This window comes from Heloderma suspectum, chromosome 6 (assembly GCF_057233095.1).
Source record: "Heloderma suspectum isolate Gila_16-S chromosome 6, 16-S_ref, whole genome shotgun sequence".
Lineage (NCBI taxonomy): Eukaryota > Metazoa > Chordata > Lepidosauria > Squamata > Helodermatidae > Heloderma > Heloderma suspectum.
Window position 1 is genome coordinate 79,321,686 of NC_139463.1, and position 27,571 is coordinate 79,349,256.

A 27,571-nucleotide genomic window follows, 5' to 3' on the forward strand; every position below is an offset into this window, starting at 1 on the left:
TCTGTGATTCTATGGCAGTGGCTGGAGGCCTTCACCTTGATTTGATGTGATCCCAACTGCCAGGAAGAACATATGTTATTAAAAAAACAACAACCCAAACAAATAAAAAGTGGGAGGGGTAGGGCACCTTGGTGTGTGCTAAGAAAGTTGTACGGTGTGCCCTGCTGCCCATGGGCACAATGTTGCCACCTCACAGGCTATAAGACTGGTTGTGTCTCCAACTCAGGCTGGATATCTACATTCTGGAAAATGAAAAAAAATAATAAAAAAGGATTAGATTGTTTTGAGCTTTCTATGTCCAATGATTATGGGAACAGGATTTTGCTGTATTCTTGTTTGGTTGGGATGTTTGTAGTCAGTTACAATTCACACCACTAGAGTATGACTCTATTTTTCAACATTAGCATTGCCATTGAGTCTCCCCCCCATTTGTCTTTCTCATATAATTACATTTTATGTTCTATTCTTTTTGCTGCCGCGAGGGAACCGCCGCTGCTGCTGGGGGAGATGCTGCCAGCTGGAGAACCGCTGGATAAGGTGCTGCACCTCACAGACTGTGAACAGGCATGAGGGCAGGAGTTGCCCTCCAACTGCACTGCCCCCCTTCCTGAGAAGGAGGGGAGGGCGCCGTTTTGCAGGCTGACTCCAGCCTCTGCTCAAGCCTTCACCGGTTGTTTGCTTGCAAGGAGGTCTGAGTGAGGCCAGTGTAGGGATGTCAGAGATTTCTGCCACAGAATCCAGGAGAATTCTGCCACAGAATCCGGAATCCCCCAGAATCCGTGGCAAAACAGCCTCCCCCCCCTGCCACCCCACGGAATCCCCCCAGGACAGAGCATACCTGGAGGGGGCTCCGGCGGCTCTGGCAGATGCGGCAGAGGCGGCTCCGGCTGGTCTCCTGTCATAGCAGCCACCATTTGCGTGGCTGCCTTTGTTCGAAATAGGCTACGTAAATACTTATGTAGCCTATCACAGCAAAGAGCTAGGGATGTCAGAGAATTCTGCGACGGATCTCGGTGAGGCTGAATGCCAGTGCATTCGGCCCCCCGAAATCCATCGCGGAATGGCCTACCAGCCCCCCCGCCCCCCGCGGATCCCCACCGGGATGAGACTTACCTGGGGCAGATGTTCCGGATAGTGGCAGCTGCTGGTCTTCCAAACGACTGCCGCCGCCATTTGCAGTCTGGTCTTTCTCTTTTTTTTCCCCCCATAGACGTGACAGGCTACATAAAGACTTATGTAGCCTATCATGTCTGGGTTTAAAAAACAAAAACAAAACACGTACGCAAAGCAGCGCGGATGGGAGCAGGTAAGTGCTCCGTTTTGTGTTCCTTATTTTTCACCGTCTTAGTTGACATCAAAATTTACGTAGACTAAGACAAAGAAAAGAAAGGGGAATGCAAATAGCGCCCATTACGCAATTTCTGTTCCCCTTTCTTTTCTTCGTGTTAGTCTCTGTAAATATTGACGTAGACTAAGACGGCGAAAAATAAGGAATGCAAATGGTGGCGGCCATAGCCGCCATTTGCGTAAACTTTTTTTCTTTTTACCCATAGCCCTCTGCGGTCGGAAATCCAGCTGCGGACGGCCCTGGCCTGGGCCTGGCCAGCAGCTCCGTGGAGCAGCTGCGGAGCACAGCCAGCTGTCGAGGATTCCGGGGGGGAGGACCGGATCGCCTCCCCCCCCATCGAGGATTCCAGGGGGAGGGACGGAACACCTCCCCCCCACCATGAACAGAATCCATGAAAAGGTGACTTTCGTATATCCCTACAAAGAGCAGGGGTGCAAATGGCAGCCGCTACCCCATTTGCACCCCTGCTCTTTGCCATAATAGGCTACGTAAGTATTTATGTGGCCTATCATGGCAAAAGGCAGCCATGCAAATGGCGTAGCAGCCACCATTTGCAAATCACCATTTGTGGCCGCAGCAGCCTGGTGGCTCTGTGAGCCGCTGGAGGGAGGAGCTGACCAGGGAGGATTCTGGGGGGAGGGATGGAGCACCTCCCCCCCACTGCAGATGCCCCGGAGCGGAGCAAGGTAGGGGTTTCGTACAACCCTAGGCCAGTGGCAGCAGTTCACCATGAGAGCAGGCTGCCGCCACTGCTGCCACTGCCAGGGGGGAGCCCCTGCCTCCGCTGGCTCTGAGGATCTCCGGACACATGTCAGTAGCCATCTTGCTCAGGGAATGGGGGAACCATTTTTAATACGGTGTCTCCCTATATTTCTGGCGAGGCATGGCGACTTGTCCTCCGTAACTCTCCATAGCACTCTGAAGTGCTTTTGTGTGACCTGATCTCCTTCACGCCACTTCGGGACCCCTCTGCCTCCACTTGGAGTTCACCCGAGATACCCAGCATCAACTCAGAGTTTGGGCTTCAGGCCAAAGATTACTATAGCCCGAATTTCCTTGAGCTATCAGCAGCAGTTGATTACATTCAGAATGTGCCCCTTTAAAAAAAAAAAAATTGTTTTAATTTGGGGTTTTTATTCTTTTATCTTGTTGTTCACTGCTCTGAAAACTTTGATGTGGACTGGTATGTAAAGATGGTGAATGAAAAAATAAATAAATAATTTGTTATGAACCATCCTTGGAGTTTTTTATTTTATTCTTTTATTTATTTACAATATTTATATACCGCTCCTCATCAGAAGTTTTCGGAGCAGTGCACAACATGATATGAATAAAACAATGTTTAAAAGAGTTTAAAAGTTAAAACATTTTTAAAAATTAGGGATGTATGAATCCCTTACCTGGCTCCGCGCAGTGGCATCCGCTGTGGGGGGGAGGTGCTCCGTCCCTCCCCCTGGAATCCTCGATGGGGGGGGGAGATGCTCTGTCCCTCCCCCCAGAATCCTGCCCAGCCAGCTCCACTCCACATCCATCTGCTGGGCAGCCCTGCAGGGACGCAAATGGTGGCTGTCATAGCCGCCGCCATTTGCGTCCCTGTATTGAGCCGTGATAGGCTATGTAAATATTTACGTAGCCTATCATGGCAGAGGGAAAAACCCCAGTGTACGCAAATGGCGGTAGCAAATGCCCAGCAAATGGCGTCCCTGCAAAGGCTGTGATAGGCTACAAAGTATTTACATAGCCTATCACAGCTATTGAGAGGAGGAAGCGAATGGCGGCTGCTAGGGATGGACGAAAGGGACTTACCTGGTCCTGCAGCTTGCTTTGCGGTGGGGGGGAGGCGCTTCGGTTCTCCCCCCGAAATTCAGGTGAGGGGGGGAGGCGTCCCATCCCTCGCCGCCGAAATTCAGGCTGGGGAGGAGCGCCCCATCTACTCGGCCGCGAAAAAAAAAGGAAAGTAAAAAAAACAACAACACACACCCGTGATAGGCTATGTAACGATTTATGTAGCCTATCACGGCTAGATTTCCAAAGTCAGCCATGATAGGCTATGTAAATTGTCACGTAGCCTATCACGGGTGAGTTTGGAAAAAAAAAGCATGTACGCAAATGGCGGCGCCCATGGGGTGCCGCCATTTGTGTTCCTTAGTTTGGCACGTCTAGTCTACGTAAAGATTTACGTAGACTACGGCGAAAATAAGGGAACGCTATTTGCGTTGCCCTTATTTTCGCCATAGTCTACGTAAATCTTTATGTAGACTAGACGTGCCAAACTAAGGAACGCAAATGGAATTTGCATCCCTATTAAAAAGACAAATCCCAACAAAGTGGAATTCAACAAACCATGGCTGGTCATGCAAGGAAATCCTCTTGAAAGAACAACGTCTTCAGGAGGCACCGGAAAGAGGAACACAATGTTGGCACCTGCCTGACCTCTAAAGGCATGGAATTCCACAGGAAGGGGGCCACCACATTGAAGCTCTTCTCCTGGTGGATTCCAACCGGGCCATAGGTCCATGTGGAACCACCAGGAACATGCCCTCTGATGATCTCAGTGACCGGGCAGGTTAGTAGGGAAGGAGGTGCTCTCTCAGGTATCCTGGTCCCAAATTGTTTAGGGCTTTGTACACTAGTACTAATACCTTAAACCTGGCCCAGTCGTGAATAGGCAGCCAGTGTAGTTTCCTCCGCAAAGGAGTTACATGCTGAAAGGGGACATCTCCCGACAACAGCCAAGCTGCTGCATTCTGCACTAGCTTCAACTTCCAGACCAGCCTTAAGGGCAGCCCCACATAGAACACATTGCAGTAATCCAGTCTTGAGGTTCCTAATGCCTGTACCACTGTAGTCAAGCTATCCCTGTCCAGGAGAGGCCATAGCTGGTGAACCAGCCGAAGCTGGTAAAAGGCACTACGAGCTGCCGCAACCACTTGGGCCTCCAGTGACAATGATGGATCTAGGAGTACCCCCAGACTAAGGACCTGATCTTTCAGAGGGAGTACAACCCCATCCAGAACAGGAAATGTGAAATGAAATGAGGAAATCCAGAACTGGACCTGGGAACCGCTCACCCACAGGGCTTCCATCTTGGCAGGATTCAACTTCAGTTTATTGGCCCTCATCCAGCCCATCACTGAGCCTAGGCACTGATTCAGGACTTGCACAGCCTCTCCTGATTCAGATGACACAGGGAGATAGAGCTGTGTGTCATCAGCATACTGATGGCATTTACCTCCAAATCCCCTAATGACCACTCCCAGCGACTTCATATAGATGTTAAACAACATTGGTGACAGGATGATACCCTGTCATAGCTCAATTGCCAAGGGGCCAAGGAATAGTCACCCAATGTTACTCTGCCCTGTAGGTAGGCCCGGAACCATTGTAGCACAGTGCCTCCAATACCCATCCCACGGAGTCGATCCAGGAGGATATCATAGTCAATGGCATCAAAAGCCGATGAGAGATCAAGCAGAACTAAAAGGGTTGCACTCCCCCTGTCCCACTCTTGATGAAGGTCATCCATCAGGGCAACCAAGGCTGATTCAGTCCCGTAACCAGAACGAAACTCAGATTGAAATGGGTCTAGATAATCAGTATCCTCCACAAGTGTCTGCAATTGGTTCTCATTTGTGCTTGGATGCAAGGAAGGACGGGATTGTTTGGAGTATGTAATGTTAAGGAAAGTTGGAGGGAGCCTATCACCCTTGGAATTATTTGACCTGACAGCTGGAAAAGGGAGATGAAAGAGGGAAGAGGGGATGAGCTGAAGGGTCGTGGGTTTAGGGGATTACTAGTCCCCATGTCATTCAGTGCAGATTTTAATTTACCATGTTTACACCACCACTGCTTCTCAAATGAACACTCTCTTGGCTCTTAACCCTGTTAATTGTCAGGGAAACTGATGCTTGCAGGATTTGACCTACCCACCCTGAGACCTACACTTACAGCGTATTGTTAGCATAGTAATACAGTGCCTAATTCTCTCAACAGTAGGGATGGATGAAAGGGACTTACCTTGTCCCGCAGCTTGCTTCGCGGTGGGGGGGAGGTGCTTCGGTTCTCCCCCTGAAGTTCAGGTGAGGGGGGGAGGCGCCCTGCCTCGCCCGGCCGAAATTCAGGCTGGGGGGGAGGCGCCCCATCCCTCGCCGGTGAAATTCAGGCCGGGGAGGAGCGCCCATCTCCCTGGCCGCGAAAAAAAAAGTAAAAAACAAACAAACACAAACACCCGTGATAGGCTATGTAACGATTTGCGTAGCCTATCACGGCTAGATTTCCAAAGTCAGCCATGATAGGCTACGTAAATCGTCACATAGCCTATCACGGGTGACTTTGGGGGGGAAAAAAAGCGCGTATGCAAATGGCGGCGCCCCATGGGCGCCGCCATTTGCATTCCTTATTTTGGCACGTCTAGTCTACGTAAAGATTTACGTAGACTACGGCGAAAATAAGGGCAACGCAAATAGCGCTTTTGCGTACGCGCTTTTTTTTTTTTCCAAAGTCACCCGTGATAGGCTACGTGACTATTTACGTAGCCTATCATGGCTGACTTTGGAAATCTAGCCGTGATAGGCTATGTAAATTGTCACGTAGCCAATCACGGGTATGTGTTTTGTTTTGTTTTTACTGTACTTTTTTATTTTGTAATGGCGGCGGCGGCATCTGGTTGGGAGACCGGCCGCTGCCGCCGCATTTGCCGAACCGCCACCGGGACCCGCCGCCGGGAGGGGCATTTGCCGAAGGTAAGTCCCATCCCAGAGGGGCTGGGGGGCCGGCGGAGAATTTCCCCAACACTTTTGGGGGGCCGAATGCATCGGCACTCGGCCTCCTGAAGATTTGTGGAGAAATTTTCCGCCATCCGTGCTCAACAGTCCATAGGAGAATTGGTTGGAGTCAGATTTAGCCATAAAGCAGACCCATATATTGGTATGGTGGACACATATATTTCAGTAATGCAACTAAGGCTGGATTCAAACCAATGTCTCTTTTTCGGGAACTTTTGACCAATACCACACGTGCCAGACATCCATATGCAACTGTTGAGCAGTATGAGCCAACTTTTCCTATTACTGATTCTCCAGGGAGATGGTTTTATAACATCTTTAAAACTTCTTTTTTGTTTTGTTTTGTTTTTTGCCTTACACAGAGAATCCATGACACCAGGGAGACATTTCTATACTATGTAATTAGCAAAATTACTGTTATTTTGTCATGTATATTAAGGGGAGAATTATTAATCCAGTTTAAAACGTAGGCTTTTTTCATTTCTAAACTGTCTTCTGGGCTGAACTGATAATGTGCCTCCCAGAGCTAGGGTACTGTGTCTTTGAGGAGTAGGCCAAAATCCATCATCTTTTCTTTGAGTGCTCATTCTTCTCCTATGTGGTACTTGGATGAAAGGGATACATTTCAGTCAGTTTCTTGCTGTGGGGACCAATGTAGACAAGGCAGTCATTAAAGATGAAGGTGTGTGGTTGTTGCAGGAGTCAGCATGTTCTTGGACTCAAGTGGTTGTTAATGGTGGTATGGCTGCTTCTCCTGCTGCCACCTATTGTTTATGACCTTAAGCCACAGAAGGTTCATGAATCAACCAATGTGTCCAAGTCTGGAGATATAATAATTGGAGGGTTCCTCTCTCTCATACAGCCTTTGTATGAATCACTGCAGTTTACAGATCCTCCAGACCGGACTCCTTGTAATCTTCAGTAAGCCTTCCTTTATTACGTAGTAGCGGTAACACAATTTCCCAGATGAGGGTTAGAATGGCCAAGGGTGGAACTCCAATTGGTGCATCTTTGCCTATCAATGATCTCAAGGTATTGGGAAAATAGTATCAGCTGAGAAAATTGAGGTGTTATTAGAGGTGTGTCAACCCTGTGTTTAACATTTCCTTCCTTTTGCTTTAATCTCTCCGATGCTGAAGGAGTTGTACTGGCTACCAGTTGTTTTCTGGGCCAAATTCAAGGTGTTGGTTTTGAACTTTAAAACCCTGTATGGTTCTGGCCCAGCCTATCTAAAGCAACACCTCCATCAGAACCAGAGTGTCCAGTTTACAAGATCAGCCTAGGATGGCCTTCTCTCTGTCCCATCAGCCAGGATAGCAAGGCTGGTGAGGACGAGGGAGAGGGCCTTCTCTGTGGTGGCCCCACTCTGTGGAACTCCCTCCCTAGGGAACTCTGCAATGGGCTTCTGCCACATATTGAAAACATGGTTGTTCAGGCAGGCATTTGAGGTGGGTGAGGATATTTTTAGAAATACGATGTTTTAAAGTGTAATTTTAGAGTTTAAAATTGTTTGTACTGTTGTACATCACCCAGAGTGGTCAGGTGACTGTCCAGATGGGCAGTTAAGAAAATCTATCAGTCATTCAATCTCCCATTCTGATATGGATGGCGAGCTCTACAACCTTTGCCCATCTGCCGCTAGCGAAAATGCATCGCATATGTCTCTCGCTGTCATTCTCATTGCAGAATAGTGTCGAAGAATTATCAACAAGCCTTTGCTTTTATTTTTGCCATCCACGAGATCAATAAGAATCCCAGCCTCTTGCCCAACACGACTCTGGGGTTCCATATTTATGACAACCTACATAATGCAAGAAGCACATCTGAAGCCATTGTGCATCTGCTCTTCACGCAGCAAAGGAAGGCGCCTAATTTCAAGTGTAATTGGAAAAAAGAGGTGTTGTCTATCATTGGGGGGATCAGTGGAGGAGACATTATCCAGATGGCCAGCATCTTTAGTCTGTACAAGATTCCACAGGTAAATAACATCTTTTGGGATGGGTGAAAAATCTTGCTTTTCAGACATATTCTAATATGATGATCTTTCAGTTGACTTTGTTCATTTCAAAACAAACACATTGCATCTTCTCGACAATCTATAAACTAAAAGTAAATGAAAATAAATGGTACCTAATGTAGCATCCATTTCCTGCAATAGTATTTAAGGAAGGGAATATTGAATGAATGTTGTGGATCAACAATCAATGTTCCTTGATGACTGTTGTGGTAATTAATGATTCCACATAAAATTTAATTCATCCACCTCCATGTCTCCTTCTCTGCCTGCCTTCCTGCCTGCCAACCTCTCTCTTTCCCTCTCTCTCTCTGAACATTTGTTGCTTCTGTATGTCCCCTTCACAAGAGATATACAAATCCCTTACCTGGTTCCATTTGGGGCATCCACTGGGGGGGGAAGTGATCCGTTCCTCCCCCCAGAATCCTCGATAGGAGGGGAGGCGATCAGGTCAGCCCCCCCTCAGAATCCTGCCTGGCCAGCTCTGCTCCATAGGGATGTATGAAAGTCCCCTTACCTGGCTCCGCCGGGTTCCGCTGGGGGGGGGAAGGTGCACAGTCCCTCCCCCCAGAACCCTCGCCGAGGGGGGAGGCACTCCGCACATTCACCCCAGAATCCTGGCTGGCCATCTCCACTCTGTGGGGATTCCGTGGAGCCGCCGGCCAGCTCCGCCAGCAGCCAGATATCTGGCTGCTGGCTAGCAGGGATGCAAATGGCGGCAGCCATAGCCGCTGCCGTTTGCGTCCCTGTAGTCAGCCGTGATAGGCTATGTAAAGACTTACGTAGCCTGTCATGTCTGGCTTAAAAAACACACACACACAAAACGCGTGTACGGAAATGGCGGCGGCGACGGCTGCCGCCATTTGCGTTCCTTATTTTTGGCCATCTTAGTCTATGTAAATATTTACGTAGACTAAGACGGCGAAAAGAAGGGGGAACGCAAATAGCGTCTGCAATGCTATTTGAGTTCCCCTTATTTTCGCCGTCTTAGTCTACATAAATATTTACGTAGATTAAGATGGCCAAAAATTAGGGGTGGACGAAAGTCCCTTACCTGTCGTCGAAGGACGTTCGCGGTGGGGGGGAGGCATTTCGCTGCTCCCCCTGCAAAGTTCAGGCCGGGGGGGAGGCTTCCCGCCTCGCCCAGGCCGTGAACGCGAAAGTTTTTTTTTTTAAAAAAAAACGCCCCCTGATAGGCTGCGTGATGATTCACGTAACCTATCACGGCTAGATCTGCAAAGTCAGCCGTGATAGGCTACGTGAATCATCATGTAGCCTATCAGGGGGCATTTTTTTTTTTTGATTGCAATGGCGGCAGCGGCAGCTGGTCGAAAGACCGGCTGCCGCTCCTGCCCCACTCGAACACCCGCCGAACCGCCGGCCGGACCCGCCACCGGGAGGGACATTCGGTGAAGGTAAGTCCCGTCCCAGGGGGGGTGCGGGGGGCGGGGGGGGTTCGGAGGATTTCTCCCCGAAACTTGTTCGGGAGGCCGAACACATTGGCGCTCGGCCCTCTGAAGTTTCGGGGAGAAATTCTCCGCCATCCCTACCAAAAATAAGGAACACAAATGGCGGCGGCCATAGCCGCCACCATTTGCATGCGTGTTTTTTTTTTTTTTACATCCAGCCATGATAGGCTACATAAATCTTTACGTAGCCTATCACACCGTGTGTTTTTTTTTTAACAAGACTGCAAATGGCGGCGGTGGCAGCAGCCGGTCAGAAGATCAGCCGCTGCAACTGCCGCCACCGCAGCAGCCACCGCCGCCCGAAAGATCCGCCCCAGGTAAGTCTCACCCCGGGGGGGATCCGTGGGGGGGGTGGGGGGTGGCAGGCTGTTCCGCTACAGATTTCGGGGGGCCGAATGCACTGGCATTCGGCCTCACCGAGATCCATGGCGGAATTCTCTGCAATCCCTAATTTGCATCCCTATGGTAGCCCGTGATAGGCTACATAAATATTTACATAGCCTATCACGGCTAAAGACAGGATGCAAATGGCGTAGGGGACGCCATTTGTGTCCCTTCTTTAGCCGTGATAGTAGGGATGTACGAAAGTCACTCACCTTTTCACGAAATGTGATTCGAGGTGGGGGGGAGGCGCTCCGTCCCTCCCCCCCCCAATATTCTGGCTCGGGGGGAGGCGCTCCATCCCTCCCCCCCCGAATCCTGGCCAGCCGGGTGCGCAAATGTTTGCGTCCCTGCAGTCAGCTGTGAAAGGCTACATAAATATTTACGTAGCCTATCACAGCTGAGTAAAAAAAAAAAAAGTGCTACGCTATTTGCATTCCCCTTATTTTCGCCGTAGTCTATGTAAATGTTTACGTAGACTAGATGTGACAAAATAAGGAACGCAAATGGTGGCGCCCATGGGCGCTGCCATTTGCATACATGCGGTTGTTTTTTTTTACTCAGCTGTGATAAGCTACATAAACATTTATGTAGCCTATCATGGTATTTTTTAAAAATCTAGCCGTGATAGGCTACGTAAATCTTTACTTAGCCTATCACATTTTTTTCCATTTTTTTTTTTTACTGGAAATGGCGGCGGTGGCAGCCGGTCGGAAGACCGCCCGCTGCAGCTGCCGCCGCCAAACCGCCGCCGAACCACCACCGCAGCCGCCGCTTCCAGGAGGATTTGCCCAAGGTAAGTCCCATACCGGGGGGGGGGGGTCATGGGGCTGGCAGACCATTTCGCAACCAATTTCGGAGGGCCGAATGCGCTGGCATTCAACCTTCCCGAGATTTGTGGCAAAATTCTCTGACATCCCCACATGATAGGCTACTTAAAATATATGTAGCCTATCATGGGCTAGCATAGGGATGCAAATGGCATCTTTTGCCACTGCCGTAGCTACCACCACCACTTCATCCACCACTGGAGCTGCCGCCGCAGCCACAGCCGCCACCAGGTAACTCCATCCTGGGGAGATTCTGCGGCTGGTGGGGGTGTGGGAGGCTGTTCCACCACGGACTCCAGGGGGCAGATTCTTTAGAATCTGGCATCACTGGAGTCCATGGCAGAATTCTCCGCCATCCCTGCCCATCACCAAAATATATCCCCCAATATTTCACCCGGCTAACATGAGATATGCTCTGATTCCACTGTTTCTGGCATAGTTTTGAAGAAAGCTTCATTTATAGAGGTTGGTTTGGTTGATATTTTGCAGGCTGACAAGTGTTAACAATCACTCAGTTTGTGGAACTGATTTTGCGTATTTTAACAGCTTAATTCGAACTTGGTTGTTGTTAGGGATGGCGGAGAATTTCTCCCCGAAACTTCGGGGGGCCGAGCGCCAACGTGTTCGGCCCCCCGAACAAGTTTCGGGGAGAAATCCTCTGCACCCCCCTGCCCCCCGCACCCCCCCCGGGATGGGACTTACCTTCGCCGAATGTCCCTCCCGGCAGCGGGTCCAGCCGGTGGTTTGGCGGGTGTTCGAGCGGGGCAGGAGCAGCAGCCGGTCTTTTGACCGGCTGCCGCCGCCGTCATTGCAATCAAAGAAAAAAAAACCCGCCCCCTGATAGGCTACGTGACGATTAAAGTAGCCTATCACGGCTAGATTTGCAAAGTCAGCCGTGATAGGCTACGTCAATCGTCACGTAGCCTATCACGGGTGACTTTAAAAAATAATTAAAAAAGCACGTACGGATAATGGTGGCTCCCTATGGGGGCCGCCATTAGCGTACGCGCTTTTTTTTTTTAAGTCACCCGTGATAGGCTACATGACGATTGACGTATCCTATCACGGGTGACTTTGCAAATCTAGCCGTGATAGGCTACGTTAATCGTCACGTAGCCTATCAGGGGGCTTTTTTTTTTTAAACTTTCGAGTTCGTGGCCGGGCGAGGCGGGAAGCCTCCCCCCCCAGCCTGAACTTTGCAGGGGGAGCAGCGAAGCGCCTCCCCCCCACTGCGAACAAGCTTCGGTGAAAGGTAAGGGACTTTCGTCCACCCCTAGTTGTTGTCTATTGCAATCAGAAAATAATTTAGCATTACTGGAATGTTCCTTTGTGAACCTTATATTACAGAAGATCTATGGTTCATATTATTAAGGAAATACTGAGAATACAAATATTGAAAGAAATATATGTAGACACAGTAATTTGGAAACCTGCAAATATTTCTCCAGCCTCGATTAAGTTACATTTTCCCCATTAGATCACATATAGCGGACATGAGACTACACTGTCCAGTAAAACCTATATTCCTTCTTTGTACTGGATGACACCAAGGGAGACATCTTTGCATGAGGGGATTGTCCAGCTGCTCCTGCATTTCAAATGGACATGGATTGGCCTCATTGTTTCAGAAGATGATGACGGAGAAAGGTTTGTGCAATTGCTGAATCCTGTGCTTGTGCAGAATCATATCTGTGCTGCCTTCCTGGAAAGGTCCCGAGCAGTACACAGATCCAATAACCATGCTTACATCGAGATTCTCTCTAAGTTAAGGAAAGCACTTTTATTAACCAAAGGCAATGTGGTTATTGTCAGTGGGGATGTTCATACTCTGTTTCCTTTAGCTGTCATCTTAGACAGTTATGAATTTCATGATCACCATATAGGGAAGGTTTGGATTACAACAGCTCAGTGGGATTTCACCAGCACACTGTATGAAAGCAAGTTTTCTTCCAAAACCTTCCATGGTGCATTAACTTTCTCAGTCCAAACAAATGCAGTGCCCGCATTCAAGGATTTTCTCCGAAGCCTGAAGCCTGATGAGACGCTGTTGCATTTCCTTTATCTGTTCTGGCAAATGGCATTCAAGTGTTGTGTGAGAGGAGTAAGCATTAAAAACTGTAACAACTGTACTGGAGGGGAAAAGCTGGAGACCCTGTCTGCATCCCTCTTTGATATGGATATGAGCAGTCAGAGCTACAGTATCTACAATGCCCTCTATGCTGTAGCACACACTTTGCATTCTACGTATTTATTGAAACAGAGGAGAAGGGTGCTTGGAGGCAAAGTGGGACATCTGAATGTTCAGCCATGGCAGGTAAAGTTACCACTAATTTGCATGTCTCCCAGAGTAGGATATATATATATATATATATATATATATATATATATATATAATGACTTCTGGTAGCATAACAGACTGTTGCCAGGAGGCATAAAACTGAGAAGGAGAATGTGTTTGGTACAAGTTGCTGGGTATAACAGTGGGGAAGGGTTCTTGCCCTCATGTCCTGCTTTGGGGTTTCTCACAGACATTTGGTTGGTCTCTGCCGGTAACTGGATTCCTGCAAGGCAGGCCTTTGGTCTGATCCAAGACAGCTCTTCTTCTGTTCTGGAGCCATTTTGTGTGTTGTGTGAACAATCTAACAATAATAGATGTGGTTTCAGAGCTTTGTACGGTACCAAGATGATAGGAAGGTAAGGGAAATGTGCTGTTCTGTATTCCTAATCAGTTCAGCTTTACAGTATAATCTCAATGGAAGCCTGATGGCACAAACACTCAAAAAGAGTGCCCTTTGCTTGATAAGTGCTGGTGTATTTTCTCCTCATCTAGCTCCACTCTTTCCTGGAAAACCTCCATGTTAACAATGGAGCTGGCCACGAAATATTGTTTGGGGATGGGCAACTGGCAGCTGGATATGACATCATCAACTGGATCACTTTTCCCAACCAATCCTTTCTGAAAGTCCCGGTTGGAACAATTTCGTCAAGCCAAAAGTTCAGCATTGCTTCAGATTCCATTAGATTCAACAGCATATTTAAGCAGGTAATAATAAACAACAGGATCACTTTTAAAGCCAGAGATAATTGGAAGGATAATGCTGCCCTGCTACTGTATCACAGTCTTGGAGATTGTTCATCAGTGTATATTTCTGAGTAGCCCTGAACTCTTTAGCTTATTTGAATGGTGCAAAAGCTCTTGCATGTGGGCAGCATTTGACCAGGAAAGCCGTTTCTGGTGGTCCTCCAAAGTCCCCTGCATCTGGCACCACTATGGGACTTCTGATTCCCTCTCTCTGATGAGAGATCAGTGATAAACATAGACCATGGGGGTTTCTCTTTGACATCAGAAGTAAATGGAAGGAGAAGCAATGGTGTCTTACCTAGATTCACGGAGACAGCTTTGGTCCACACAGGGCTCCATGGGTGAGTGTTTTGCACCCATAAAATTCACTTTACAGCATATACTTCTGGGTATAGTGGGAAGGTTGGAGTGAACATCAGCTGAGGGCACAGCTGCTCAACCAGTCCCCCCATCCAGGCTCCCTCCCTTCTCTCTAGATAAAATCCTGGGGGTCTGCCTCCCCTGTATCAGCAGAAATCACTCTCTTTCTGTCTCTCCCCACCATCATTAATTACTTTCTTACAGGGACAATCATTAATGGAACAGATTGTCCCCTTTCCCCTTTTCCCTGAAGGTCCAGATGCACCTGCATTTCAGGAACAAGCCTCATTGAGCACAGTGCGAGTTACCAGCCCCCTTTCTAAGCTGATGCTGCACTGGAACAAAGGTGTGAATTAGTTACACTCAGATGCAATAAACCAAACAATGGAGAATGGCAGCATCAAGATATTGTTTTACAGCCTTTAGGGAAGTCATGCTTTAAAATATGCTATCACAGTGAAAGGCACCCCCTGGGACAGGGCTAGCATACCAAGGTAATTGCTGGTGTTGGGACACATGACAACTATACCACAGAGAAGCCAACTTAAGGAAAAGAATGAGACTTTAAGCAGTCTCAGGAAATCCAGTTTTCCAGCAATAAGGTCCAGGGTGTCTGCTACATGGTCACGATGTCATGTGTCCCTAACGACCTCCAAACACAGCCAGCTCAGAGTAAATTGCTCATGGAGACACACAAACACACACCCATGTCAGTAACTACACATTGGCTAAATGAGTTTACTTTTAAAAGTTTTAGTATATCATGATAATTTTATGACCAAAATAAGTTCTACAAAAATAAAAATAAAAATGAAGAACAGAATGGCTGCATTCTCTTCCTGAAGCCACCCTCCCCAAGCTGGTGCCCTCCTGATGTTTTAGACTACAGAGCCCAGGATTCCTGACCATTGGCCATAGTGCCTGAGGCTGATGGGGGCTGAAGTCCAAAATATCTGTAGGGCTACATGTTGGGGAAGGCTGACTTAAAGCAATAAAGTGACTTCAGATCTGAAAAAGTGCTAAAACATAAGTATTGCTTATTTTTCAATTTCCCCCAAATTTCCAATTATTCAACCCCCCCCCCCGAAATTCGGTTTTGGGTTTTTTCTTTTTGTTTCCCCCCCTCCCATTGCCTCAAAATTTCCAGACATCTGTAGTCTCTAGTTTTCACACAACTGGGGAAGAGTCAATGTGTTTGCCCCATTGATTTCATAAACAGCCTAGCTTTTTCTTGCAACCTTAGGTGTAATTATATTCCTTCTCATTGGCATGCAAATGTTTATATTTGCATAAATGTGTGTGTAAAATTCTTTCTGTCTAATCTGTGGTGAAATATTTACTGAAATATTTCCCAAATATCTGAGAAACTGATAATGTGGAGCTATGCTAATATTTCCGGGGGGAAAGAAAGTATTTTTGGATAAATAGAAGAATTGTCTTTCCTTCTGTGAAAAAAACTGCCTTTACCCAGGGATTCCATGTGCATTTCTGCACAAGGCTTTAATTATGCCTCACAGGTTTTGTGGGTCCTTGAAATGATATGGTCAACCTCCAGGGCCTCTCCCATGTTTTCTGGCCATTATAGGGGCTTTATTTTCAATGGGGAAAGTGGGATGAGAGATTGTATCGCTCTCTGAAGTTCAAGAAATGTTTGTTGAATTTCCGGAATCCCGTGATATTGCAACTGTAGTATAGCACAGTCTATTGGCTCTATAATGAAACATCTAGAACTTTCCCTAGAAAGAGAAACCTCAGGTGAAACCATGTGAAAAGGATCCATTCTTAATCCAACAAGGAATCTGAAAGCAAAAGCCTCAGTAAGGCTGTGGGATTGTAACCGCATATAGAAATGCCCTCTGAGATGGAATTCCAGTAATTGAGTGGTGGGGGTCTAGCCCTCCAAATAACCACTCCCACATATTTTTTTCTCCAGAGCAAAGTGTCACCAAGAAATGCAAAGTTTTACTGACTTCTGGTACTAGATACTAGGGATGTACGAAAGATACTTACCTGTGACGCAATTTGATTCGCGGTGGGGGGGAGGCACTCTGTCCCTCCCCCCAAAATTCTGGTGAGGGGGGAGGTGCCCCGTCCCTCCCCCCAGAAATTCTGGTGGGGGGGAGGCGACCCGTCCCTCCCGCCGCGAATCCTGGCTGGCCAGGACTGCAAATGGTGGCGGCCGTAGCCACCACCATTTGCGTCCCTGCAGTCAGCCATCATAGACTACGTAAATGTCCACATAGCCTATCACGGCTGAGTTAAAAAAACAACAACGCGCGTACACAAATGGCGATGCCCATGGGCGCCGCAATTTGAATTCCTTATTTTGGCACATCTAGTCTACGTAAACGTTTACGTAGACTACAGCAAAAATAAGCAGAACACAAATAGCGTAGATGCCAAAATAAGGAATGCAAATGGTGGCGCCCATGGGCGCCGCCATTTGCGTATGCGCGGTTTTGTTTTTTTTTTTATCTCAGCCGTGATAGGCTACGTAAACATTTACGTAGCCTATCATGGATTTTTTTAAAAATCTAGCCGTGATAGGCTATGTAAATCTTTATGTAGCCTATCAGGTTTTTTTCTTTTTTCTTTTAACTTGGAAATGGCGGTGGCGGCAGTCGGTCGGAAGACCGGCTGCCGCCGCTGCCGCCACCGAACCGCCACCAAATCGCCACCGGAGCCGCCACTGCCGGGGAGATTTGCCCAAGGTAAGTCCTGTCCTGGGGGGTCGGGGGGACAGACCGTTTCGCCACTGATTTCGGGGGGCTGAATGCGCTGGCATTCGGCCTCCTCGAGATTCATGGTGAAATTCTCTTACATCCCTACTAGACTCACAGTCACAGTTTAAGTTCACTAACAACTCTCAGAGCCCAAGGTTTGGTCTTTTCCATCTTTTCCTCATTTCAATTCGATCTGTAGTAAAGAATAGACACTAAGCAGACGATGCTGACACAACCAAATCAAAACAACTTCGAGATGCATTCATAGCAACAAGGCTTAGGAAGAGAAAAACACCCCAGAACATTTTCCTCTTTCACAGTCTTCTCAGATCAAGCAAAGACGGTGATTTCTCCCATGGAGAACTGAAATATTTGATCACTGAACAGCCTTTTCTACCTAATAAGCATTTTTACACATGTTTATCTGCTTACATACATTCAGATTTCATGTTTCCTGTTAACACAATGGAAATATCAACACAATATTAGTTCTATTCTAAAAATCTATACCTCCTGATCTCAACACCAGGTTTCTGACTAGAAAAAACATGGATGTGAGACAACATCTGTGACCATCACAATATGCAACTGATATGTCAGTGACAAAGGAATCAATTGTCACAAAAATAGTTTCATTTGTGATTCAGCCTGGGGGAGCCAATGTTTCTTCTTTCATCCATCCCTTCCTGGATTGATAACATTTCTAATTTTATGGCTGTTCTTGCTCTGCTTAGCCAGGTCAGGCTACACAATATCGGTCCCATGAATTGCTGAAGACTCATTATTGCTACCTGCAAGGAGGCATCTCCTCTATGAGGGATGGTTACAACAGCTGGGACTGTTTAACCTGGAACAAAGAGGGTAGGGGAGACATGACAGAATGTACACAATTATGCATGGTTTGATTAATATGGATGGGGAGAGATTTTTCTCCCTGTCACATAATACTGGTACCGGAGGTCATTCCATAAAGCTGATTGGTGGGAGATTCAGGACGGATAAAAGGAAGGACTTCCTCAGTGCATAGTTAAAGAATGGAATTCATTCCCTTAAGATGTAGTGATGGCCACCAACTTGGATGACTTCAAAAGGGGGTTAAAGAAATTACTGAAGGATAAGTCTGTTGAGGGCTATTAGGCTTGAGGGCTATGTTTTATCTCCTGTACCAGAGGCAGTATGCCTAGACCATTTGTTGGGGAACATGGGCGGGAGGGTACTGTTGCACTAGTGTCCTGCTTGTAACTTCATGGTCAACAGCTGTTTGGCCACTGTGTGAGCATAATGCTGGAGGAGATGGATCTTTGGTCGGAACCAGCATGACTCTTCTTATGTCGTATTAGTTTCTCCTACTTCAGTTACTGTCAAAGGAAGCAATGGATGATGCTCCTCCTACTTCCACTTTCCTTCCCTGAGTCCTTTGCTTTCTTTGCCCATCAGTGTAAACTAACAATATAGTTTCCTTTATCCTGAATTGAAGTGAAATTTCCCGGAGGATAATTGCTCTTTTCTCATAGCGTTGAAAGAATTCCATCTATTCCTACAGAGAGTATTCCATGAAATTCCATGAGTATTCCCCCCACCTCCTGCACACAAACATTATGCTGCACGTGAAAAAAGATGCAGATGTCATGTTTACCTCCCTGGATAATTTTAAATCATTCCTGAAAATGAAAGGTTGAATTTCATTTCTTTTCCTCTTGTAAATATTATACAGTGCTTATAATGTCTGGAATTTCATCTGGCTCTACTTTTGACAGCACACCAGGAAACTAGACTTCAGAATTTCCTCAGTTTTTGAGTAGGAATAGAGGTGGACTATTGGAAGGACAGATACTGAAGCTGAAGCTCCAATATTTTGGCCACCTAATGTGAAGAGAAAACTCTCTGGAAAAGACCCTGATGCTGGGAAAGACTGAAGGCAAAAGGAGAAGGGGACGGCAGAGGATGAGATGGCTAGATAGCATCACGGATGCAATGAATATGAACTTGAGCACGCTCCGGGAGAGAGCGCAGGACAGGAAGGCCTGGCGTGCTATGGTCCATGGGGTCACGAAGAGTCGGACACGACTGAACGACTGAACAACAAAGAGGTGGACTAACTGTCATGAAGACATTTGGGTGGAATCCCAGTAATTGGATGGCGGGAGGTCTAGCCCTCCAAATAACCACTCCCACATATTTTTTCTCCAGCGCAAAGTGTCACCAGGAAATGCGAGGTTTTACTGACTTCTTTACCGACACAGTTTTAGTTCAGTAACAACTCTCTCCCAAGCTTTGCTCTTTTCCATCTTTTGCTCATTTCAGGTCAATCTTTAGAGCAGAATGCACACTAAGCACACAACAATGCTGAAACAACCAAATCAAAACAACTTTGAGATGCATTTATAGCCACAAGGCGTATGAAGGGAAAAACACCATAGAACATATGGCCCTTTAACAGTCCCAACACCAGATTTCTGACTAGAAAAAAACATGAACTTGAGACAACATCTGTGACCATCACAATAAGCAACTGATATGTCACTGACAAATGAATCAATTGTCACAAAAATAGTTTCATTTGTGTTTCAATGTTGAATGACTTTTTTTGGTCTTGTAAATATAATACCGTGTTTATGATATATGGAATTTCATCTGGCTCTACTTTTGACAGCACACTAGGAAACTAGACTTCAGAATTTCCCGTGTTTTCCAATAGGAATAGAGGTGGAGTAACTGTCATGAAAAAATTAGTTGCTATTGACCTCCCAGTATATTGTTATTAGATGCAGCCCCGTTCCACGTGTGTTGAGAGCTGCCTTCCTGGATCCAGCAAGATAGTTCCAGAGGGGAACCCAGTTTGCTGCCATGACTGTATTCAGTGCCCAGAAGACATGATCTCTAACCAGACAGGTCAGTGGCAGTGCACAGATTTGCCTAAGAATGTTTTCAAATGTATATGTCCTTTCATATTTTAATGTCTTGATTCAATTTTTGATTCCTCAAAGAACTGACACAGTTACTGTAGTAATCGTCATGTGATAAAAATCTCAAAGAGATTTTGATTTTTTACAGACACATCTTTTGAGGATTTATAATTCATTGGTAGATGGAATGGCATATCATATAATATGTTTGCACTACTTTTAACTAACTTTCATAAAGCCCCTCAACAGTTCTCTAAGGTGGTGTGGGGCCATTGGGTGCACTGCCCCACCTAGAACAGCCCAAAGTAGGATGTTTGCGGGGGGCAGGGTGTCCTTCTCAGTTTGTGACTTGACAAGGACAGCCTCTCCTTATGGAATGCCAGCTTGTTTTGACAACAGGAAAAATTCAAATGTGTGTGTCTCTCTCTTTCTCTCTGTGTCTATATAAAGGTTAGTGGGTGGTTCGTCTGCCCGGCTAGGTGATATTCAACCTGTTCTGGAGGGGGTTGTACTCCCCCTAAAGGATCAGGTTCATAGTTAGGGGGTGCTCTTGGATCCAGAACTGTCACTTGAGGCACAGGTGAACTCAGTGGCATGGAGCACTTTTTATCAGCTTAGGCTGATATACCAACTACGCCCTTATCTAGACAGAGATAGCCTTGCTACAGTTATCCATGCTCTGATAACTTCTCGTCTGGATTACTGCAATGCAGTATACATGGGGCTGTCTTTGAAAATGGTCTGGAAACTTCAGCTGGTCCAAAATAGGGCAGCAAGATTGTTAACAGGGACTGGCCTGCGAGCTCATATTACGCCAATACTTTTCCAGCTGCACTGGCTGCCAGTCCATTTCCGGGCCCAATTCAAAGTGCTGGTGTTAACATTCAAAGCCCTTAACGGCTTGGGGCCAGGTTACCTGAAGGATCGCCTCCTCCCATATCTGCCTGCCCGGACCTTAAGATCATCATCAGTGGCCCTTCTCCGTGAGCCCCTGCCAAAGGAAGTGAGGCGGGTGGCTACTAGGAGGAGGGCTTTTTCTGCTGTGGCACCCCAGCTCTGGGATGAGCTCCCTAGTGAGGTTCGCCTGGCGCCTACATTGTATTCCTTTCGGCGCCAGGTGAAGACCTTTTTATTTTCCCAGGCATTTTAGCATTTTAGGTTTCTAAATTTTTATCTTTGCTGTTTTAAATCTGTATTTTAAACTCCTGCACTGCTGCTAGGTTTTATTGTGGTTGTATTGTTATAGTGTGGTTTTAATGTTCTGTATATTTTAAATTGTTTTATTGTGTGTTGTTTGGTTCTAATTTTTGTGAACTACCCAGACAGCTTTGGCTATTGGGCAGTATAGAAATGAAATGAAATTAAATGAATAAATAAATAAATAAATAAATAAAGGCATTGATAGAGATAGAGATAGAGATGAAAAACAGCAAGACTAACAACAGAGTATTCAAAAACATATTTTGAGGTAAAAGTTACAGCTTCTGCCCCCATCATTAGTTGTTCCATACACACACACAAACACACACACACACACACACAGACACCTGTCATATTTATATTGCAGGTGGTTCTGCTTCTCCCTACAAAAATACAGAAGGACTCCCAAGTCTACTCTCTCAAGATTTGTCTTGACCTCCCAGGGAGTTTTTATTGTCACCCTGTTTTTACTTACATGATCCTTTGTGGTAACATGTGCCCTGAAGAGTTACATATTACAATTTTCTCTTGTGAGCTAGAGTTAGAGTCCACAGCTTGGACTTCCCTTTGACCTAGGTTTCACTTTTATTTTTATTTGTGTTGTTCACACGGCCAGCAAAAAAGAAGCATATTTGTGTGCCTGCATTTAAATGTTTCTTTCATATGGAATCATTATTATAGAGAGTAGCCAAAATCAGATGCTAAAACAGTGTAATAAAGAAGTAAAACAGTCTGGAAAAATATCTACCCTAACTTTTATAGCCTACACAAATCCAAGGCAAACCATTCAACATCACAGTAATTCAAGTCTATGCCCCAACCACTGATGCTGAAGAAGCTGAGGTTGATCGGTTCTATGAAGACCTACATCTAGAACTAACATCAAAAAAAGATGTCCTCTTCATGATAGGGGATGGGAATGCTAAAGTAGGAAGTCAAGAAATCACCGGGATAACAGGCAAGCATGGCCTTGGTGTACAAAATGAAGCAGGACAAAGGCTCATAGAGTTTTGCCAAGAGAACACGCTGATCATAACAAACACTCTTTTCCAACAGCACAAGAGGCGAACCATAACATTGTTCAGGGGTCAGCAACTAAATCCTTCCAAAAGAAAAAGAAATGCAAGAAAGCAAAGTGGGTGCCCATTGCAGAATTCTCTGACATCCCTACTAACAACAAGGCTAGTGGAGATGACAGTATTCCAGCTGTGCAAGAGAATTCCTGAAAAATGTCTGTTTCTGCTTCATTGACTACGCTAAAGCCTTTGATTGTGTGGATCACAACAAACTGTGGCAAATTCTTAAAGTGATGGGAGTACAAGACCACCTTACCTGTCTCCTGAGAAACCTGTACAAGGGTCAAGAAGCAACAGTAAGAACCAGACATGGAACAACCAATTGGTTCAAAATTGTGAAAGCAGTACGACAAGGCTGTATATTGTCGCCCTGCTTATTTAATTCATATGCAGAGTACATCATGATAACCGCCGGGTTGGATGAATCACAGCTCGGAATTAAGATTGCCGGGAGAATTATCAACAACCTCAGATATGCAGATGATACCACCCTAATGGAGGAAAGCAAAGAGGATCTAAAGAGCCTCTTGTTGAGGGTGAAAGTGGAGAGCGCAAAAGCTGGTTTGAAACTCAACATTAAAAAAAACGAAGATCATGGCATCTGGGCCCATCACTTCCTGGCATATAGAAGGGGAAGAAATGGAAGCAGTGACAGATTTTATTTTCTTGGGCTCCAAGATCACCGCACATGGTAACTGTAGCTATGAAATTAAAAGATGCTTGCTTCTTGGGAGGAAAGCTATGGCAAACCTAGACAGCATAGTAAGAAGCAGAGACATCACCTTGCTGACAAAGGTTCATATAATCAAAGCTATGGTTTTCCCAGTAGCAACGTATGGCTGTGAGAGCTGGACTATAAGGAAGGCTGAGCACTGAAGAATCGATGCTTTCGAACTGTGGTGCTGGAGAAGACTCTTACGAGTCCCCTGGACTGCAATGAGGTCAAATTAGTCCATTCTACAGGAAATCAACCCTGACAGCTCATTGGACGGACAGATACTGAAGCTGAAGCTCAAATATTTTGGCCACCTAATGCAAAGAGAAAACTCCCTGGCACTGACCCTGATGCTGGGAAAGACTGAAGGCAAAAGGAGAAGGGGATGGCAGAGGATGAGATGGCTAGATAGCATCACCGATGCAATGAGAATGGACTTGAGCACACTCCGGGAGAGAGTGCAGGACAGGAAGGCCTGGCATGCTATGTTCCATGGAGTCACAAAGAGTCGGACATGACTGAACAAGTGAACAACAACAACAACATTTTAAGGCACAGTATATTTGAATAGGGGCTAGAATGATACATACCTTTTGGGGCACTTAATGATTGCAAAGGCAGAGGCCTAGATTCATACAAACACTGCTGGACACCTAGGCTGTACTCAGGCCTCGTTTCCGGCTTTCCACTGAATGTGTGCAGAGTCGCATGAGGCCTTCACAGTGATGCTACGCAGAAAAATCTAGCCAGCATCAAGAAAAAATAAAAATCAACCTCATCCTTGGCTTTCCATACTTGTTTTCCAGTTTCTGAGTACTCCATGACATAGGAACTAGTTAAATCTTTTCACTTGGTTTTCTGACAGGAAGGAAAATCAAAGGAGAAGCCAGACAAAACTACAAGGAGGGACCTGCAAGTCATTAAGGCACACACTAACATCTTACTTGTTTCTCTGTCCTTCTTCAAATATTAGAGCTATAGGATGGAGACATTTGCAATTCAGGTGGAATCTGAAGTTGAGGAAGTTATACGTACTGTTGTCTGCAGCACCTGGGATGTACTCAGGCCTTGTTTCTGGCTTTCCACTGAATGTGCGCAGAGCAGCATGAGGCCTTCACAGTGATGCTAGGCAGGAAAATCTAGCCAGCATCCAGTAAAAATAAAAATCATCCTCATCATTGGCTTTCTCTACTTATTTTTAGGGATGTACGAATTGACTTCCGGAGTTTGCGTCCAGTGCTCCGTTCATTGTTCACAAGCCCCCGGAATTCTCCTCTTTTTTTTCCACTCCAAAAATTATGTAGATAAATCCATACCAACAAACGTAATTCCCGTGAACAGCCGTCTCCGTGAGTCTACATAACTTCCGTAAGAAGAAACGCTGTTTTAAACAAAGACAAAACCATTTAAAATGACCACGCCAGTCCTGGAGCTTAGCAAAGAGAACAAGACACTGTGCAGGGCTCCAAGACCTTTTTCTTTCTTTAAAACAGTGTTGCTTTAAACAAATAGTTTATCTCAGGCACACCTAAGACAGCCTTCTTGTGGGAAGCCTCTAGGAAGAGGAAGTATTTTGGCTGCCAGTAAACTCCCCAACCCCTTCATGGATCACTGCCTTGTTGTGGCAAAGGGGCTTGAGTAACTCAGTGAAGCCATAAGCTATGCTGTGCAAGACCACCCAAGACGGGTAGGTCAAAGCGGAGAGTTCTGGCCAAATGTGGTCCACTGGAGAAGGAAAGGGCAACCCACTCCAGTAGTCTTGCCAAGAAAGCCCCATGGAACCTAGCACAAGGCTAAAAGAGATGCCACCAGAATATGAGCCCCTCAGGTTGAAAGGTGTCCAATATCCTACTGGGGAAGAGCAGAGGGTATTTCCAAGTAGCACCAGAAAGAGTGAAGCGGCTGGGCCAAAGCCGAAAGGACACTCAGCGGTGGATGTGTCTGGTGGTGAAAAGAAAGTCTGACGATGTAAAGAACAATATTGTTTAGGAACCTGGAATGTAAGATCAATGAATCAAGGTAAGCTGGAGGTGGGCAAACATGAGATGGCAAGATTGAACATTGACATTGTGGGAATCAGCGAACTAAAATGGACAAGCATGGGTGAATGTAATTCAGGTGACCATTGTAACTACTACTGTGGGCAAGAATCCCTTAGAAGTAGGGATGGCGGAGAATTTCTCCCCGAAACTTCGGGGGGGGAGCGCCAACAAGTTCGGCCCCCCGAACAAGTTTCGGGGAGAAATTCTCCGCACCCCCCCGCACCCCCCCCCCCGGGACGAGACTTACCTTTCCTGAATGTTGCTCCCGGTGGCGGGTTGCAGCAGCGGTTCGGCAGGGCTCCGACAGGGGCGGGGGTGGCAGCCGGTCTTTCGACCGGCTGCCGCCGCCGCCATTCCAATAAAAGACAAAAAAATGCCCCCGTGATAGGCTACGTGATGATTAATGTAGCCTATCATGGCTAGATTTGCAAAGTCAGCCGTGATAGGCTACGTAAATCGTCACGTAGCCTATCACGGGTGACTTAAAAAAAAAAAAAGCACGTACGGATAATGGCGGCCCCCATAGGGAGCCACCATTCGCGTTCCTTATTTGGTCGCTGTAGTCTACGTAAAGATTACGTAGACTACAGCGACCAAATAAGGAACGCGAATGGCGGCTCCCTATGGGGGCCGCCATTTGCATACGCGCTTTTTTTTTTTTTTAAAGTCACCCGTGATAGGCTACGTGACGATTTACGTAGCCTATCACGGCTGACTTTGCAAATCTAGCCATGATAGGCTACATTAATCATCACGTAGCCTATCACGGGGGCGTTTTTTTTTTTTTTAACTTTTAATTTGGCGGCCGGGCGAGGCGAGGCGCCTCTTCCCCGGCCTGAATTTTGGCTGGGCGAGGTGGGAAGCCTCCCCCCTGGCCTGAATTTCAGCCGGGCGAGGCAGGAAGCCTCCCCACCCGGCCTGAACTTCGGAGGGAGCAGCGAAGCACCTCCCCCCCACCGCAAAAAGCTGCGAGACCAGGTAAGTGACTTTCGTGCACCCCTACTTAGAAGAAATGGAGTAGCACTCATAGTCAATAAAAGGGTGGGGAAAGCAGGACTGGGGTACAATCTCAAAAAAGATAGAATGATCTCAGTACGAATCCAAGGCAAACCATTCAACATCACAGTAATTCAAGTCTATGCCCCAACCACTGAGGATGAAGAAGCTGAGGTTGATCGGTTCTGTGAAGACCTACAACACCTTCTAGAACTAACACCAAAAAAAGATGTCCTCTTCATCATTGGGGATTGGAATGCGAAAGTAGGAAGTCAAGAAATCACTAGGATAACAGGCAGGCATGGCCTTGGTGTACTACAAAATTAAGCAGAACAAAGGCTAATAGAGTTTTGCCAAGAGAACACGCTGATCATAGCAAACACTCTTTTCCAACAGCACAAGAGGCGACTCTACACATGGACATCACCAGATGGTCAATATCGAAATCAGATTGATTGTGTCCTTTGCAGCCAAGGATGGAGAAGCTCTATACAGTCAGTAAAAACAAGACTTGGAGCTGACTGTGGCTCAGATCATGAGCTGCTTCTTGCAAAACTTTGGCTTAAATTGAAGAACGTAGGGAAAACCACTAAACCATTCAGGTATGGCCTAAATCATATCCCATATGAACATACAGTGGAGGTGACAAATAGATTTAAGGGATTAGACCTGATAGACAGAGTGCCTGAGGAACTATGGACGGAGGTCTGTAACATTGTTCAGGAGGCAGCAACGAAATCCATCCCAAAGAAAAAGAAATGCAAGAAAGCAAAGTGGCTGTTTGATGAGGCTTTACAAGTAGCTGAGGAAAGAAGGGAAGTGAAAAGCAAGGGAGAAAGGGGAAGATATACCCATCTGAATGCAGAGTTCCAGAGAATAGCAAGGAGAAACAGGAAGGCCTTTTTAAATGAACAATGCAAAGAAATCGAGGAAAACAATAGAATGGGAAAGACTAGAGATCTCTTCAAGAAAATCGGAGATCTCAAGGGAATGTTTCGTGCAAAGACGGGCATGATAAAGGACAAAGAAGGCAGGGACCTAACAGAAGCAGATGAGATTAAGAAGTGGTGGAAAGAATACACAGAAGAACTATACAGGAAAGATCTGAATGTCCCGGATAGCCATGATAGTGCGGTCACTGAACTTGAGCCGGACATCCTAGAGAGTGAAGTCAAGTGGGTCTTAGGAAGCATTACTAACAACAAAGCTAGCGGAGATGAAAGTATTCCAGCTGAGCTACTTAAAATCCTAAAAGATGATGCTGTTCAAGTGCTGCACTCAATACGCCAACAAATTTGGAACACTCAACAGTGGCCACAAGACTGGAAAAGGTCAGTTTACATTCCAATTCCAAAGAAGGGCAGTGCCAAAGTGTGTTCAAACTACCATACAATTGCGCTCATTTCACATGCCAGCAAGGTAGGGATGGGGGAGAATTTCTCCCCGAAACTTCGGGGGGCCAGGTGCCAACGTATTCGGCCCCCCGAAGTAGTTTCAGGGAGAAATTATCCGCCCCCCCACTCACCCCGGGATGGGACTTACCTTTCCCGAATGTCCCTCCCGGCGGCGGGTCCCGGCGGCGGTTCAGCAGGTCTTCGACAGGGGCAGAGGCGGCAGCTGGTCTTTCGACCGGCTGCTGCCACCG

The 27,571-nt window shown here is 46.5% G+C and overlaps 1 protein-coding gene across 1 annotated transcript in view; it reads left to right on the plus strand.

The window, feature by feature from the left end:
• The window catches only part of LOC146341345 (vomeronasal type-2 receptor 26-like), a 40,181-nt gene that overhangs the window by 7,498 nt on the left and 5,112 nt on the right, over positions 1-27,571 (plus strand). The window contains exons 2-3 of the mRNA XM_084807384.1: positions 7,819-8,110; positions 19,757-19,883. Coding sequence (XP_084663510.1) covers positions 7,819-8,110; positions 19,757-19,883 — 419 coding nt within the window. The remainder of the gene's footprint in view (positions 1-7,818; positions 8,111-19,756; positions 19,884-27,571) is intronic.